This window comes from Acipenser ruthenus, chromosome 10 (assembly GCF_902713425.1).
Source record: "Acipenser ruthenus chromosome 10, fAciRut3.2 maternal haplotype, whole genome shotgun sequence".
NCBI lineage: Eukaryota > Metazoa > Chordata > Actinopteri > Acipenseriformes > Acipenseridae > Acipenser > Acipenser ruthenus.
The window spans coordinates 14,913,811-14,930,903 of NC_081198.1; the positions used below are offsets into that span (position 1 = coordinate 14,913,811).

The 17,093-nt window shown below is 40.9% G+C and overlaps 1 protein-coding gene across 3 annotated transcripts in view; it reads right to left on the reverse strand.

The window, feature by feature from the left end:
- The window catches only part of LOC117400249 (formin-binding protein 1-like), a 78,897-nt gene extending 62,903 nt beyond the window's left edge, over positions 1 to 15,994 (reverse strand). Inside the window, exons 1-2 of one of the 3 annotated variants that reach the window (XM_059031844.1) lie at positions 15,977 to 15,994; positions 15,015 to 15,194 (exon numbers count right to left, since the gene is read on the reverse strand). In XM_059031844.1, the coding sequence (XP_058887827.1) occupies positions 15,015 to 15,038 (24 nt within the window). In that variant the 5' untranslated portion in view covers positions 15,039 to 15,194; positions 15,977 to 15,994. Of the gene's footprint in view, positions 1 to 15,014; positions 15,460 to 15,976 lie in introns of those variants that run through there. The other 2 variants (XM_033999887.3, XM_033999898.3) reach the window with 2 other exon arrangements.
- Positions 15,995 to 17,093: the final 1,099 nt, after the last annotated feature.

The window sequence follows — 17,093 nt, forward strand, 5'->3', positions numbered from 1 at the left end:
CATGCTGGCAGAAAGGCTAAAGAACCGTGTAGACAGAGAGGCAAAGAGACAGAGGCATGTGTTTCGCATATTGCTATTTAATTAAATTAGTTTGTTCAATGATACTCTTGTGTGTTACGCTGTTTAGTGTCCCACATCGGGACAGGAACTAAGACCAAACCCCCTTGGTCCTCTTTGTCCTTCCTTCCTGATCTCCACCATTAACCCTTTGAGAAAAGCCAAAGATAACACAAAAAAGAGTTAAGTTGTTGCCATTAACCAATATAACCTAATAAGAGTTATTCCACCTCCACACTGGTTAGTACAGGAGTCAAGAATACTGAACTCAATCTAATTTCCTCTGTCCCTGTTATCAAATTAGCCTGCTTTTTGTTCACCCTGCTGCGCAAGGTTTTCTAAAATAAGGAAAGAATGCTTTTTCTTCTTTATACCATTGATTTTTGATCAATATACTAAAAGAACATATCCTCAATTAGTGTTTCCTAATCAAGCCTGGGATGAAATGTTCTCAGAAAGAGACACAATGAAGTTACAGTAGCAGGCTCATTGTTGTCACATTTTTTCCCCCAAATTCCAAAAAACAAAACAAAACACGTATTGTAATAAAAAAGATTTTGAAAACATTTGTTCTTATCCTTGGCAGTTAGTACAACTGTGATGCTGTATTTGACAACCGAAAAACTGTTTACTAAACAAATGACACATGTGCTGTCCTCCATGAACTGTAATTGATGTATTTTAGTTTCCATGTTATTTGCATTGGAAGTTTAGCACATAATTTGCATTTAGCACATAATTGCTTTGGAAATGTTAATAACTCATGCAGTCTCATGCAGATTTGTGTCCAAAGTCTAATATGTTAGTATGCAGGTCACTTTAATACTGCCTCAAGCCTTCATTTGTTTCTAAATGTGTCCCCCTTTTTCTTGCAAAGTGCATTCCTTTGCAAGACAGGGAAACAATATAGACCCTGCCGATCAACATGCATATTCATGCAACTACAAAATGTTAGCTTACAGGATGCATCACTAACAAGTTAGACAAGGTTAAGAATATTTAAAATGTTGTTTCAATTGCAGTAAAAAATTTTAAAAAAAAAACGCACACACACACAAGGCCCTGAAGTTCAGCCCCGTTGTTTTTTGTTTTTGTTTGTAAATTGGGTCGGCAGTATTAGTCAAGTTGTAGAGGCCCTGTTTCCATCCAATGTGTTGGGATCACCGAACAATGAACTTTGTTACCCTTTGGCGATATACTGCCAGCTCCCACAGCGAGTCTTTGCTAGAAGTGAATGCATTTTCCATGCTTGAAGGACAATGGGTGCCAAATACAGGATGTACATTTCTCATTAAAATTACTCCACAGCAATTGGGTGGGAGAATCACAGCCAGTATGGAACCCAGTTTCCACCAATCAGCCCAGTTTTGTGTGTGTCAAGATTTAATAGAAATTACAGACCTTTTGTGGGATTTCATTTCCACAGAAAGGGACCATTTTGTTTAATTCATCCCAACGGCGGCAAGCGGACCAAGTTTTTGACATCAATCCCAGCGTGATTACAGAACAGGTGCTTTGTAAATGTTAATATCTCTTGTTTGAATTTACTCCCTTAACCTGAAACTAAGTATTACTCTATTCAAACTTGAATTAGGGTGTACTGTAAGACGACTCTTGCATCAATTTAAAAACTGTCAATATGAGAAAATGATAATAGCAAATAACAAGTACTGTGCTGTACATGTTGTAAAACTGCCTGTCACCACCAGTAAAAAATACATCCACAGAATCAGATACAATTAACAGAGCAGTGTCCATGTTTAAAATGCACAGCAATTGAAAAAAACAGATATCTGATTAAACTAAATTGATCAAACGTGTGTACAGTAGCATGGAGCGTTATGCTGTATTTTACTGTAAAGAGGCCTCTGTTAGAAAGAACGCTCCCTAAAGATCGAAATGGGTCCCTCAGGATCGCCTGCTGAAATCTATTTATATTCATTGATGGGAAAATCTGAATAGTAATAACAATAAAAACAACATATTTCTGGATTGAGACCAAGTACTGTACTCATGAGGCTTCCCTGCATTTCCTGACACTCAGGCAGCGCTTGATACACTAATCTTTGGTGGGTGGGTGTGGGTGTGTGTGTGTGTGTGTGGTGCTGTTTGCAAAATGCTTTTTCAGTTTAAATGCCAGTTCAAATGCCTTTATAGGTTTCCTGTAAAATGGCTCAACTAGAACTTCCATGTACCGTGTGACATGCACTGAACTGTCAAAAAACGGAAGTCTATTAAAGCGAACAGAAGCCTATATTTCTTACCGTGACCAGACAATACTACTAAAAGACAAAAATAGGCTGTATGTCTGATGACACAGATTTAAAACAGCTGATTTCAAGGGGAATAGTTCACTTCCACACAGTAAATTAGACATATTACTGAATAGTGTTGTAAAGAGAAATCTATTGACTCTTAACTATACAGCGCACGCCACAGAAACAGCTAGACTGTACTGGAGTGATGGCTGTTAACTTCTGTGCTTACCAACTGTACTGTAAATGATGTAACATGTATATTCAGTACATTAAAATGTCAACAAATGTATTCAAGAGTTTAATTATGACATACAGTTTGTACAGTAAGTGGCCTTTACTAGGGAACAATATAATAACTGTAAATGGCAAGATTCTTTAAATGTCAAGTTGTACAGCTTAGCACTGGCTTAATAACTCCCAGGCTAAGCAACTCGGCAACACTTGGTCAAGACGAGGGCATGTTTAACAGCAAAACCCCACAGTGATACATCACTGTAAGCAGATACTGAATGGAATAGGCTAAACCCCCAAATAGGATTACTTTGAGCAGAAGCTGGCTACTAAAATGTAATATTGATATGTGCCAATTCAAACTGCCTTGCTAAACAGACATTAAACAGCATAAGGCAAGTTTTGAGGTTACTTCAAATTATAAGCAGATTTTACAGGGACAGAGTGCTGGACTGCAGGACAGAAGGCAAGCTATGATACTGTACATCAGCTTAGTTCTTTCAGCATGCATGCCTTCACAATGTAAACACAGGAAGGTTGTTGAATCACATGGCCTCTATTGATTCTATTGAAAACCAAAATGAAGGCTGCTATGCATCAAGTAGTGTTGTGTGTGCCTGTGCAATAGACATGAGAAACAACACAATATAGGCCTCTGATAAACCATTAAACAAGAACGACAGGTTGAAGAAACAATTACTTTTCATTCTTCAATTGCTTTGTCTGGTTGACAAAAGGAATGTGTACACTTGTAGAGCAGGTTTTTGCAGATCAGTGGCAGTCCAACTGGAATTTAAAACAAAACAATTTCATAAAGTTTCAAGGGCTGTTGAATTTGATATGTGATTCTAGACAGAAAAAAATGTCCTGACTTCCACTGTCCAACTTATTGCAACCAGTTAAAGATCAATAAACCATAAGGATTAGTTTTCTCAAGCAAGGATCCTATCAGTTACCTCAAACCACTGCTTATAATTTTGATTGTTAAGATGGCTAGGAAAATGTAACACAGTGGGGATGGGATTGGAATCATCCCCGCAGTAAAATGTGTGGGTTTGTTTAAACGTAATTGTTTGATTGTATTGCTGTATTGTTTAATGGAATTGGTTAATTGTTTTATTGCTTAGTTATCCCCTGCATCTGGTGCATATTATTAAATTGGAGCCAGGTGCAGGGTATAAAGGAAAGAGTCAGTCTGATCAGGACTGCTGAGAAGAAGGAGGCAGAAAGTTGTACTCTGCGTCCTGGCAGTCGTGAGGAAAAAGGTGCTGTATTAAACCTGTGTGGTTTTTGTGTATTTTTAGTGGGGAAACAGCCTAGCTGTCCCACGTGTAGTCAGGGTGTTCCTGTGTGTGAGTTAGTGCTCGTACAGAGCTAGGTATTTATTTTGTTTGTGGGTATTTTGTGTTCGTGGTTTGTTTTGATTTTTGTTCTGCATTAAAAATTAGCGCAAAAGCACGTTCAAACCCTCCATCTGTGTCTGGTCAGTATTTTAAAGGGGCAAAACGAACCCGAGCCGCAAGGCTCGTTTACATATGGTGGCAGCGGTACTCAGCCCTACAGACCAGCACAGTTAAGAATCATGGACATTGCAGAGCTGATCAGGACGTTAGAAAAGTCCACGGCGGAAATGCAGGAGGCAACCCGCAGGCAGAACGAGAGCACCCAGCAGTTGAGGCAAGAGTGGGGGTTGCCCACATGGGAACAGGAGTTCCCCGTGTCACAGCTGGAGCTAGTGCAACAGAAGTTGGTGTGGCCGGCACCCCAGCAAGAGTCATGTGTACCAGAGCCAGAGCCAGAGGTGCAAGCTCTGGAACCGGAGCTGCCTGCTCCGGAGAGAAAACCGGCAGTGCCCGAGAGGAGCTGCCGCCGCCCAAGCCAGAGGGGGGAGGAGCTGCCCGAGCTGCAGCAGGAGCTGCAGCTGTATGAGGAAGAGGCACTAAAGTGCCCAGCTCCACCAACAGCCCCGACCTCCACCCCAGCAAAGCAGTCCGGCGCTGGTGGGTACGGTCCCTTGCCCCGTGCTTGTGGACACCCTGCCGGACTGCATGGACCTCCCTGTGCTCGACCTAGTGCCCAGGTCGGGGCACCACCAGGCACAGTTGCTCACCTGGTCCCTTGCTCCGCTCCCCCTGAAACCTCAGACGTCACGACGCGGTCGTGTGACGTCACTGGCGTTCTCCCTTCCTCCCGCTGTGTTCCCCCTGGAGTCTCAGAGGTCGTTGCGCCGGTCCCGTGGCTCACACCTCTGCCTGTCGCTGCACCGTCCAGGGTACCGGCCTACGCGTCGGTCGCCCCTGGCAACCCGTTTGGGTCCCTCCTCGCCGGATCATGGTCCCTACCCTGAAGCGCCGGAGGAATCCACCCATCCTCAAGCCCACCCGAAGGATCGGGTGAAGATGGGACTATGTGGACTCGATGGTGGGTGGTTATGCTTTAGGGGAGGGGGGTGGCCTTGGAATGGCCAGTCAGTGTTTCACACTTGGGGGGCCGGATGTGTAACACAGTGGGGATGGGATTGGAATCATCCCCACAGTAAAATGTGTGGGTTTGTTTAAACGTAATTGTTTGATTGTATTGCTGTATTGTTTAATGGAATTGGTTAATTGTTTTATTGCTTAGTTATCCCCTGCACCTGGTGCTTATTATTAAATTGGAGCCAGGTGCAGGGTATAAAGGAAAGAGAGTCAGTTTGATCAGGACTGCTGAGAAGGAGGCAGAAAGTTGTACTCTGCGTCCTGGCAGTCGTGAGGAAAAAGGTGCTGTATTAAACCTGTGTGGTTTTTGTGTATTTTTAGTGGGGAAACAGCCTAGCTGTCCCACGTGTAGTCAGGGTGTTCCTGTGTGTGAGTTAGTGCTCGTACAGAGCTAGGTATTTATTTTGTTTGTGGGTATTTTGTGTTCGTGGTTTGTTTTGATTTTTGTTCTGCATTAAAAATTAGCGCAAAAGCACGTTCAAACCCTCCATCTGTGTCTGGTCAGTATTTTAAAGGGGCAAAACGAACCCGAGCCGCAAGGCTCGTTTACAGAAAAAATAAATAAAAAAAGTTAAATGCAATATTTATGGCTAAGTTATTTCCAGTAAGCATTCCCGATTCCGAACTCCTAAAACAACACTGCAGAGTAGTACTGCATTGATCTTCTACAATGAGTGGTGAAGCTGTCGGAGGCAGTGTTTTGTCATGATACACACATTAAAATATATATATGTATTTTAAAGTAAGTAGAACATGTTGACTTTAAATGTGTACATTTTTATGGTTCAGTCTACTAAATGTTTAGCCATTTACTGAGCGTTTAAAACTACCGTGTATAGCCTATACCTTTAGGACGTAGGCATACTCCCTATCAATCAGCAGATCAAATCGCTTTAAACTACTCTATGCTTTATATTGCACATACCATGGGGTTTGGCTACCTAGCATTACATTACCTTATAGTTGTAAATAAAAAGTAGCACCATACCATGTAGCACTCTATGCCATAAAAAAAAAACAATACCCTCCGCAGTGAGAAAGATGACCCAAAAGCCTGATGCAGACAGCCTTAACCTTAACACAATCCTTGTAGGGACTTCATGTTGGAGGACAAGATTGCACACGTGGCTTGTAGCACAAGTGTCTTGAATTAAGTTTTCCACTGAATTACAGATGACCATCCACCCATGATTATACACAGAACAAAACATTTCTCATTGAAAGACCAATAAGCTTTTAAATAACAAAAAACAGTGCATACTTTATTTCTTAGCAGACGCCCTTACCCAGGGCGACTTACAATTGTTACAAGATATCACATTATTTTTTCATACAAATTACCCATTTATACAGTTGGGTTTTTACTGGAGCAATCTAGGTAAAGTACCTTGCTCAAGGGTACAGCAGCAGTGTCCTCCCCATCTGGGACTGAACCCAAGACCCTCCGGTCAAGAGTCCAGTGCCCTAACCACTACTCCACACTGCTGCCCCCCACTGCATACTCCCACCAGTTTTATTAATATTGCAAAAAAAAAAAAAAAAAGCACAATCAAAATGTGTTCCTGAAACCATAATACAGGGTCTTGACTTTGGCTTCCAGCTGCTTGTATTAAAATCCCTAGAATGTCACAATACCAGAGTAACTGCTGCTGCTGCATATGGTATACAGCAAGCCTATTCAATATCAATACTTCTTTATTTTCCCTTCCCTTCTGCAAACTGACAGCGGCATTAAAACTAACTTCCGTCTCCCAGTTGACAACTGGATGATTGAGAGCCGTTCTGATTACAAAATTCTGGTTTTGAAAGAGAAGGCATCTTGGTTCCTGAAATAATTATTTTAAATGGCATAGCAGTGAAGTATCTCCACATTTATATATTTCAGAGATGAAACATGACATTGATATTTATATCTGTTAACCACTAGCAGCGTGCAGACAGATTCTGAGGTCAGACCCTTACAGAAAATGCCACATTTGCATGTTGTGCTTTTTCTCTATTTAGCCACTTACAGTAACCAGCCCACAATTCTGAGATTTCCATTACACAAGAGTAGATGTTAGAACTTCGATTTGAACTCTCGCCAAGATAAGCACCAACTAAGAAGTAGCTTTACAGTAAACTAATTTGATCTATCTGTGTCTCCATACATTTGCATTTCCTTCCATATGATCGTGTTCTGCCTGGTGTTTTGTCTCCCTAGCGCATCAGCACACACAACCGTCTAGATTGAGCTGAGTAGGGTAGTTCTCTGGGGTCTTCAAGTAGGCACCTTCCATCCTCTGTGTTTCGTCGACTAGCCCACAACACTAGGGCTCGACGGTGATTCTGGTGTCCCAGCATCACCCCCCTCCATCCCCCACTCAACTCAGCCCAGCTTACTTAACCGTACATCAGTGTTTCTTTCTTTCCATTGTGCTTGAGATCCCCAACCAGAATCTTTCTGTCTCAACCACAGCCAGTTGCTGCTCCTCTCTGCTGCTTCAGATAAGTTCTTCACTGTGCGACGCAACTCTTGGCCACTGAATCCGACATCTCAGGGAAACCGGGTTGTAGAGTGTGCCACAAATCCTCGACAACCCACCTCCACTGGGTAAACCCAGACTCTCCATCCTCGCTTTTCCGCTTCAGCGGCTAGTTGAGCATACTGTAGTTTCTTCCTCTCATACGCCTCATCTACAGCATCCTCCCATGGCACTGTTAACTCTACCAGGTGAACAAGGCGTGCTGATCCAGACCAAATAAGCCGTTGACCAACATCTGCCAGCATTTTCCAGTCTTTAACAGCTTCCAGTTGTCCTGGGCGAGGCTTGGTTTTAACACCTTTTCTTGGCGATTGCTCTCCTGGGTGGTGTAATGTTGTCTTTTGTGTGTAATGTTTTGATGGAACTGGAGGCAACTTATTTGTCATGTTATGCTTGTCTTCCAATGCTAAGGCCAAACATCGCAGCACCTGGTCATGGCGCCAAGTAAACCGTCCTTGACTAAGAGCCACCTTACATCCTGTCAAAATGTGCCTTAATTTTGCAGGTGATGAACACAAAGGACATGGGGGATCCTCTCCTACCCAGAGGTTTAGATTCTGTGGCGATGGGAGAACATCATATGTTGACCTGATGAGGAAACTGATCCTGCTCTGTTGCACTGTCCATAGGTCTTGCGTTGTTCCACACTCTCCCATCTCATCCATTCTCCCTGCTTGGCCTAGGAAATGGCCTTTACGCACCTCATCCTCTCCTCCTGCTTTTGCACCTCATTGACTAACAGCTTCCTCCGTTGAGCTGGGGCTGCCTTGTGCCATGTAGGAGGAGCTGAATTGAGATCAAGACCCCCTCTTCCATGCTGAACTTGCCCCATGATATCACTGATTCGAAGGGCAGCCTTTGCATCTTCCACGGCTTTCTTTGCCGCCCACTTTCTTCCAGTTTTCAACACAGGTGCTGCCTCCCTTACGCATTTGTCGCGTGACTCTACTAATGTCATTTCCAGTCGGACCTTGGTGCACTGGTAGCTGCAGTATTCCTTTACCATAAAGTCCCACTCTGCTGAGGCAGCGTGAAACTCCTAACTATTTTCTCATGTATGAACGGATTAAAGAAGATCAGAGAATAATATTTCTGCAAATGGAAGCTACACTTAAATGTCTGGGTATAAGGTTACTTTTGCTGGCCTGCTTAGGCCTCATAATAGAAACAATCTTAGTAATTAGACATTGTTATAACCTATATACTACATACAGTGCTCCCCCTTTATAAGGCGGCCCTTTATACTGCGGAACAGGTTATAAGGCGGTACGGTCACAGCTCCTATTTGCCCCATAATGCCATTACACTAGTATTCTAGTTATAAGGCAGAACACAAATAGCATGGTCTCTTAACTATGGCTCCCTACAGCGTTATAAAGGGGGAGCACTGTATCACTAGTGGGTTCGGTTCACATCAATTCAGTCAAAGTAAACTGAAAACAATTTTTTTTTAATCTTTTTTCAGTATACTGTTGTGGTGATAAGCTTTTGGTACTGTACACACCGTAACTTTCCTTTGGCGATCCAACCCCAGTTTAACCTGTTTTGTTACTCAGCACAGATTAACTTCTTGGCAAACACTGACTGAAGCGCTAGAAATATATTAAAAACGACTGAAAAATAATGACAACTGATTCATGTTTTGGGGAGTACACACCTACAATGCAGTTTTCTACGCAGGCTTTAAAAATCACTTACAGCACTGAGTGCCAGCTTTGCTTTTTGGCCTGGCAGCAATTACCATTTGAGGTGGTGGACAGTGACAGATTTAGCAACTTAATTATTGAATACTGCATACCAACTGCAATACAAAAATGAAAGAAAAACTTGTGAGACAATCTGATAAATGCTAAAGCAACCGTCATTGGAAAAAGCGAGCAAGAATTTGACATTACTACAAGTAGTAAAAATGCTGAAATATGGAAGATTGTTGTATGCCTTATTGTGCATTTTGGTGCAATGCCAATGCACTGTACATCATTAACCTGGAACAGAAGATGAAAAATACAATACACACTACTGCTGTTAAGGATATTTACTTTTGGTAGCAACTTCCCAACAGACGCCTTGACACAAAGGTTGTTTTGGTTAGTAGGTCACCGCAATTACTTATAGTAAGGTTTACAATGTGATCCTTAGGTTTTCCTAATTTGATCCACATATTTCCATTTGATTCAGCTACAGTAAAGGGCTGTCCCACAGTGCTATACCCTCAGAGGTTTCAAAGTAAAGAAAAACTTTAAAAAAAAAAAGTTAAAATGAAAACAATAAAACAGGGGAGTGAAAATGTTATTTTAAAATCTAAGCTCATACAGTAGTTTACAAAATACCTTTCATTCTATCGGAGGCGTATGTGAAGTTTCAGCCCAATTACTTTAGCTACTGTACTGAATTTACAGGCACTTGCAGTTAGCAATGTCACGTTATACCGGTTTTACGGTAAACCGCAGTATAAACTGCCACGGTTTTGAAACCGCAACCATTTTTCTATACCATGATTACCGAATTCACACGGTTTACAGTGATATGGGCGCATTTTTGTATTCACCGTTTGTCCATTGGTGAACTAACGAACACAGACATCTCCAGTTCCGAATCCAAGTAGGCTATTAAATAAGTGACATCATACTTAATATAAACCGCCCTACTAAACAATGGTCACTAGCAAACGTGACTGTCACTAAATGAAACACAAATACTCCAAAATATCAAGAACAAGGCACTAACTTTTCATCACTGCCTTCCTATTAATTTACCAAACCAAAGAAGTAACAGCAGCTATTATCTATCGTATCGGTCAAGAGAAATGCAGTAAGCACACACCAATGCAGATAATCAATAAGTCTATTTACTACTAAGTCTAAGATGCTACAGGCATTTGTATTCTTTTTATTTTAAACGGTATTGTAAAGATGTTGCCGTCTCCTCGAGTTGATAGTGTTGTAGGGATTTTGGTTTATGTTAATTAATACAATTTTATTCCCATTTAAAAAAAAATAAAAGTCCCCTAGATGCCACTTAACTTTGCAATGGTGTCACACCCACCTTAACTTTTCTTCTTTCCTTTGTGGTCAGTTGTTAACATGCAGTCCAAAGTGGGCGGGAACTGCATGTCTTAAAACGTGCTCAATTGGCTATTGCTAGGTAACACACTGCTTATCCAAACTGATAAGGATGAAGAGGGTATTCAGTTGCAGTGGTCACATCCTTACCCCCTATCGTTCCAGACTGAGCCCAGAAAATGTTAATATTTTGGTGTTTCTCCACAGTAATTTGAAATAAAAAAGCAGCATTATTTTCCTGAGCCTGTGTGAGCTGAAGTGAACACTACTTCCATTTACTGCCTGATAGAACTGTAGTACCAGTGTGTTGTATTTGTTTTACAACTTTAAATTAGTTATTTTTCTTGTTAAAAAATGACTTGACTTTAGTGTATTTCCATTTAAAAATGGATTACAAAAAAATGACATTATACCACAGTACGACGATAACCGTGTTATATTTTTTGACAGTTTAGAAAGTTTTAACAAAGGCTTTACAAGTCCCTCATTATTATTGTTGTTTTTGTTCTTCCCCCTATTCATTTCCTGTGTTACAGGTAACAGGAACCCACATACTTTATGGACAGCAGAGAACCTGACTGAAAGGCTTAGCTGGGGTTATGTTACTGTGTAACACAGAAAGTGAACTTTCAAAGAGCCAGAAACAGTAGAGTAAAAATAAAGCCTGGGTAATAAGATCTTTAAGGGCAGTTTCTCAAGCATGACACTTCACACCTACAAATGAAAGGGCTTGATGTTGACTGATAATGATACAATAATCCGTTGTGTATCCGCCCGTCACATATCCACCCTAACCGTTTATCCGCCACGATTAAGCTCTTCAGCACAGTGTGTGTGGGTGTGGGTGGGTGGGTGTGGGTGTGGGTGCGCACGTGAGTGAGTGCGTGAGAGTGAGTGCGTGAGAGAGAACCAGGACCAGGGCTGGATACCGAAGAGTGAGTAAGCAAGTCAAAACCGCGACAGCCAGGCGAACAGCTGGAGTTCATTTATAATTGAAAAGAGTTTTCGTACACTGTGTTGTATGTACTCCGTGCGCTACCATTGTTAGTAATGTTACGTGAGCTGTTCAGTGTGTTGATAAGTAAATAATTCCTGTTCGCCTGTCAACTTCAACCTCTGTCTCGATCTCCTGCCTGTCACTGCAGCGAATGCACACACCCACACGGCAGACAGCTAGCCTGTAACAAGCATACCCTGTATCTTTTTAAAAAAGGGATTAAGGGGAGCTCCCTAATAAAAGCTGAATCTCAAAACGATAATTGTGGAAATATAGTAACTGTTACAGCTCTGTATAATGGTATTTAAAACAGGATTCCTTTACTAGACTTTTTACATATCCGCCCTTACTCTGGTCCCACCACAGTCAGCTACGTGACAGACTACTGTATTAGTAATATAAGCATAACGATCCCAGATTGCTATCTTTTTCAGATGTTGGTGATGTTGGTTGGGAGAGACGTGTCAATAATAATGTTTAAAATGACATGCATACAACACTAATGTGTATGGAAGTCTATAAATAAATGCTTAAAATCTGTTTAGTACCTACTATATAAAACGCATGTGCGATTCTTATTCATTTAACATTTGGATAATGTTTAAACATTTAAAGCATAGTCTAAACTAAAGTATTAATACTCCTAACCACAAGTGTGACTTACTCGAGAGACACACAGTACTCTCTTCCCTGTAACAGTTTTCATGTACAAGAAATACAATACGCTTAATAGTTGTATCAAAAACCTGGTAAAATAGTGTCATTTAGCACCTGCAATTAACATAGAATGGATTCCAGCCTGAAATTTGTGTTCTTATAAATAAAAAAAAATGTATTTCACAAGTGTATACTGAATAACAATAAGAAATGGGCTTTGGATAAAATGCCCCAGGATTCGTTAATACATTCTTTGTTTTCATTCTGATGGAATGAAAAGTCGCCAAACATCTGCAGGGAGAGTCGAAAAAGATTGCATGCTGACTGTAATGTACTTTCAATGAGGAGATCTTTAGGCCTGTATCCAGACGATTAGCTAGATAATCCTGCAGATCTAACATGCTGCACAGGAATGGGTCGATAACAGTAATCCTACCATAAAACAGAGCAAATGCTGTTGTGTGAAGGGCTGGGAGATGATTTCAAACTGTCCAATAAAATGAATTAAACAGTGAAATATGTCATTTACACAATCAATGACATTATTATGGTCTATAACTGTAACTGTTGTAACACATAGGCTATAATTTATATATAAAATACTATGGTATTTTTTCAGCAATTTCATCAGTTTTTTGTAGTGTGGAGATAAGGTCACAGTGACACTATTCTGTCAGGAAAAGTCAGGAAACACAAACACTGCTATCCTACAACAAATCAAAGTAGTAGTAAAATACGTTCAAATATTGTAGCAATAGATAGGAGTAAATCAAGCTGTCTGCCAAATGCCCTGATGGAGTGACTAATCCTATCCACCACTTTCTTGACTCAGAAGTAGAAAAGGTTTAGCCACTATTAAGAAATACACTTGGCTTTTAATTCCAATAAGAACCATATAATTTGCAAGTAACCTTAACCCCTTAATGTTTGGGTACACTGTAGCACACTAAAGAAGGTCCTACTGTCGCTGAAACATTTGTCTACCTGATTTAAGTTCTCTAGTTTTACCTTATAATTCTGACTGCGCATTTGATGTTGTGTAAGGTATCGGCTTTAGTCAGCCTAGTTTTCTTCAGGGTCCCAACGAGTGACCAATCCACCTGCTCCATACAAAGTCCTGCACTAAACTCTGATTGTGTTTTCTGACCAATCATGTCCCAGAAAAAAAAAAAAAACAGAAGGCCTGTAATCTGCATGGTCTGCTACAATAAAGAGATACTACTACACCCAAGTACATTAAAACACCAGAATAAACAGTTCACAGCAAATTCAGCATGGGAGTGTTTGATGTTCAAACAGATGATAAAAAAAAAGGATTTCAAGTTATTCTACGTGTATCTGTAACTAGGGTCTGAGTCTCAAACTTTCTAATAGCATAGCCAAATGTACTCTAAGGTTAAGACTTTTGTAAGTTACCCACATTTCTCTTACAACAACAATGCCAAAAACTAACAAAGCCAATGTCACATAAAACGGCTGCTCTTTTAATATAGGATGGTTGTTAGGTTACCTTCCCTAACAAACATCCTACCCAAGCATGGATCTCCCTCTCCCCACTCCTCAACTGGGACTGGGTCTCTGGGTCTACGACTACTCACCTGTACTGTATTGCGACACTGCCGGTCACGTTCACAAAGCTTTAACCTAGGAGAATACAGTTTGGCAGTCGTGAAACTGACTTAAATAGAATAAGCTTCTTCAACATTATATTAAAATACTATGATCAACAGACCAAAAACAAAAAACAAAACTCGGGCTTTGTAAATAGCGCACATAAAACAAACATCTCAATAAAGAGAGTCTATTTTGGACAGCAATATCTGTATTGAAACGGGAGTTATTTGTTCTGCTTGACACAACTCCAGTGATGATCAAATCGAGGTAATTTTTCATAATGAGAAATACACTCAATTCCCCGTCGTTGTATTTCCAAAAGAAAAAAAAAACCATATAGGTAGAGCTTGCATAGGATGTACAACTACAAGGCTAGTTCGTACATTCTGTTTCGTAAAAAAAAACAAAAAACGTGATACTGTAATTTCCAGAATCTCTATGACATCGCAAATACATGTCACTGAAATAACATGGAGTGACCTCACCACCGTACTTGTACTTCCATGTAATCGTAGTCTTATCAACTGTTTCGCCTTCCTCCTCCAGCAACGCATTGTTTGAGCACCCTTGCACAACTGACTCACCTATGTTTAACAGCAAAAAGGGAACACCGAAAAAAAATGACACCAACTGCATACGCTTTTTAAAAACCCTTTAAATTCCCAACCCAACGCATAAGAGCTTTGAAAACCATGTCGATTCGGAACCACATAAATTATCTAGCACTAATCATTATTTTAAATAGCCTCGGAGGAAGAAGAATGCATTTAAACCCCAACTGGGTGAAACTGGGTGTGAATGGCCTTTGAACTGTGTAGCATTCTGAACAATAAAAGAAAAGCTCTTTTAAAAAAGTGATATTTTTGCTACATCCACTACACATATTACACTTAACTCTGTTTAAAAAAAAAACGTGCAGATGTATTTGAAAGTAAATAATTGCGTATTTGTAGTTTCCTATTGTTTCCTACCGTGTCTAGGTAAAGGTGCTGCCTGTGTGTGTGTACATACTACATCATGAATCAATTCACCGCAAGATCAGGCACAGCAGCAACATATTTATTTGGGTGGATTTGTTTTTCACACCAAACCGAGAAAAGGTGCAGGTAAAAGGCAAATGTGTGTATCGCACTCACCCAAAGCTCAGTCCCCCAGCTCATTGCTAAAAGCAGTTCTTGTGACCGTCTCCCGATAGTGCTTTCTTATCCCCCAGCTGAAACTCTCCGTGCTGCGCTCCCAGTGTCTGTCTCTCTCACGGTTGGTCCAGTTCAGCGGAGCTGTCTGTCTGATTCACTTCTCGCAGAGGAAGTTGGGATCTTGGAGGACACAAAGAGGGAAGCAGGGAGGTTCAGGTTTTCTCGGATTCAGCGTAGTAACGTGGGGGTGTGCATATTGAATTTGTTTTAGTACTATACCAGACTGGCGGTGGTTCGTTTCTCGTTTCGAATATGTTGTATGTATGAATTTATAACTAAGAGTGTGGTTCAACACTAGGTATTTAGGCTATATACATGAGAAGTCTATGTGAATGTTTTAATTGAAACTAAAATCAATATGCAGTGTTCCATATCCAGTATCTCAGTTTTCATAGGCGATATGCGTTTTATTTAGGTAATAAACAAAGAGGTCGTAGCTATAAGAGGCTATTTAAACTAACACATAGTCGTGGTTAACCGATTTGTAATTACGGGTATTATAAGATTAAGGACTCTGTATTGACCAATCGGGTTAAAATAAGTCTCCGATCCATTTGTTAACTATAGTTTGTAATACGATAATCATATACTGACCAAATTCGGACACTGTTTAGTTTGGATATAACCAGTTAAAAGTTGAATTTAGCTAAACCTAAACAGTGAGTGATGGCCCTAATTAAGTATAAATTACTAGCCTAAGTAAGTATACCTCTCAATACCATGACAACAATGCTGCCTTTTTTTCACTGGAGCTTGAGTTATTTTATTTAAGCAGTGCCCCAGAGTAGCCTTGTTGATAATTTCATTTGTTTGCATTACCCAAATGTAGTTCTTCATCACCTATAGCCACAGTTTCCCAGCATTCTGAGATTCATACTCAAAATAGCCAAGAACCCACTTACCATGCCCCTTTCGAAGCTAGCTCAAATCTTTCTTCTACCCTAACCTGCACATGGGATCACTGATAGAGGGAACACACATGTACAGTGCCGTGAAAGAGTATTTGCCCGCCCCCCGATTTTCTGCATGTTTGCACATTTTTCACATAGTATTTGGTCAGATTTTTTTGTGGGTTGTAGTAGTATATAGAGGGAGTCTGAGAGAAAAAAATGACACCAAAGTTTAGTGCTTCTTTCATTTGTTTGGTGCGCAAGGTAATCAAACATGCAATCTTCAGGTGTGAAAAAGTTATTGCCCCCCTATTTAACTCAACCCAATTAAAGGGATAATTAGGGTCAGCTGTTTTGAGTACTTTGGTTAACAACCAGGCCTGATTTGGGCCAGCCCTGCCCAATATAAATCTGACTAACTTTGGCCCTTACCATCAGAGTGAAGTTGTCAGCACACAGGTTCTACAGGCACATCATGCCACAAACAAAAGAAATTCCTGAAGACCTCTGGAAAAAAAGTTGTTGATGCCTATCAGTCTGGAAAGGGTTACAAAGCCATTTCTAAGGCTCTGGGGCTCCACCAACCACAGTCAGAGCCATATTGTCCAAATGGAGAAGGTTTGGGACAGTAGTGAATCTTCCCAGGAGTGGCCGTCCTGCCAAAATCTCTCCAAGAGCAAGGCCTCATACCAATGGTCAAGCATGGTGGTGGTGGTAGTGTCATGGTTTGGGGAGGCTTTGCTGCATCAGGACCTGGACGCCTTGCAATCATTGAAGGAACCATGAATTCTGCGCTGTATCAGAGAATTCTACAGGAGAATGTCAGGCCATCCGTCTGTGAGCTGAAGCTGAAGCACAGCTGGGTCATGCAGCAAGACAATGATCCGAAACACACAAGCAAGTCTACATCAGAAAGGTTGAAGAACAAGAAATTTAAAGTTTTGGAATGGCCTAGTCAAAGTCCAGACCTAAACCCCATTGAGATGATGTGGCAGGACCTGAAACTAGCAGTTCATGCTCGAAAACCCACAAATGTCACTGAGTTGAAGCAGTTCTGCATGGAGGAGTGGGACAAAATTCCTCCACGGCGCTGTGAGAGACTAATCAATAACTACAGGAAGCGTTTGGT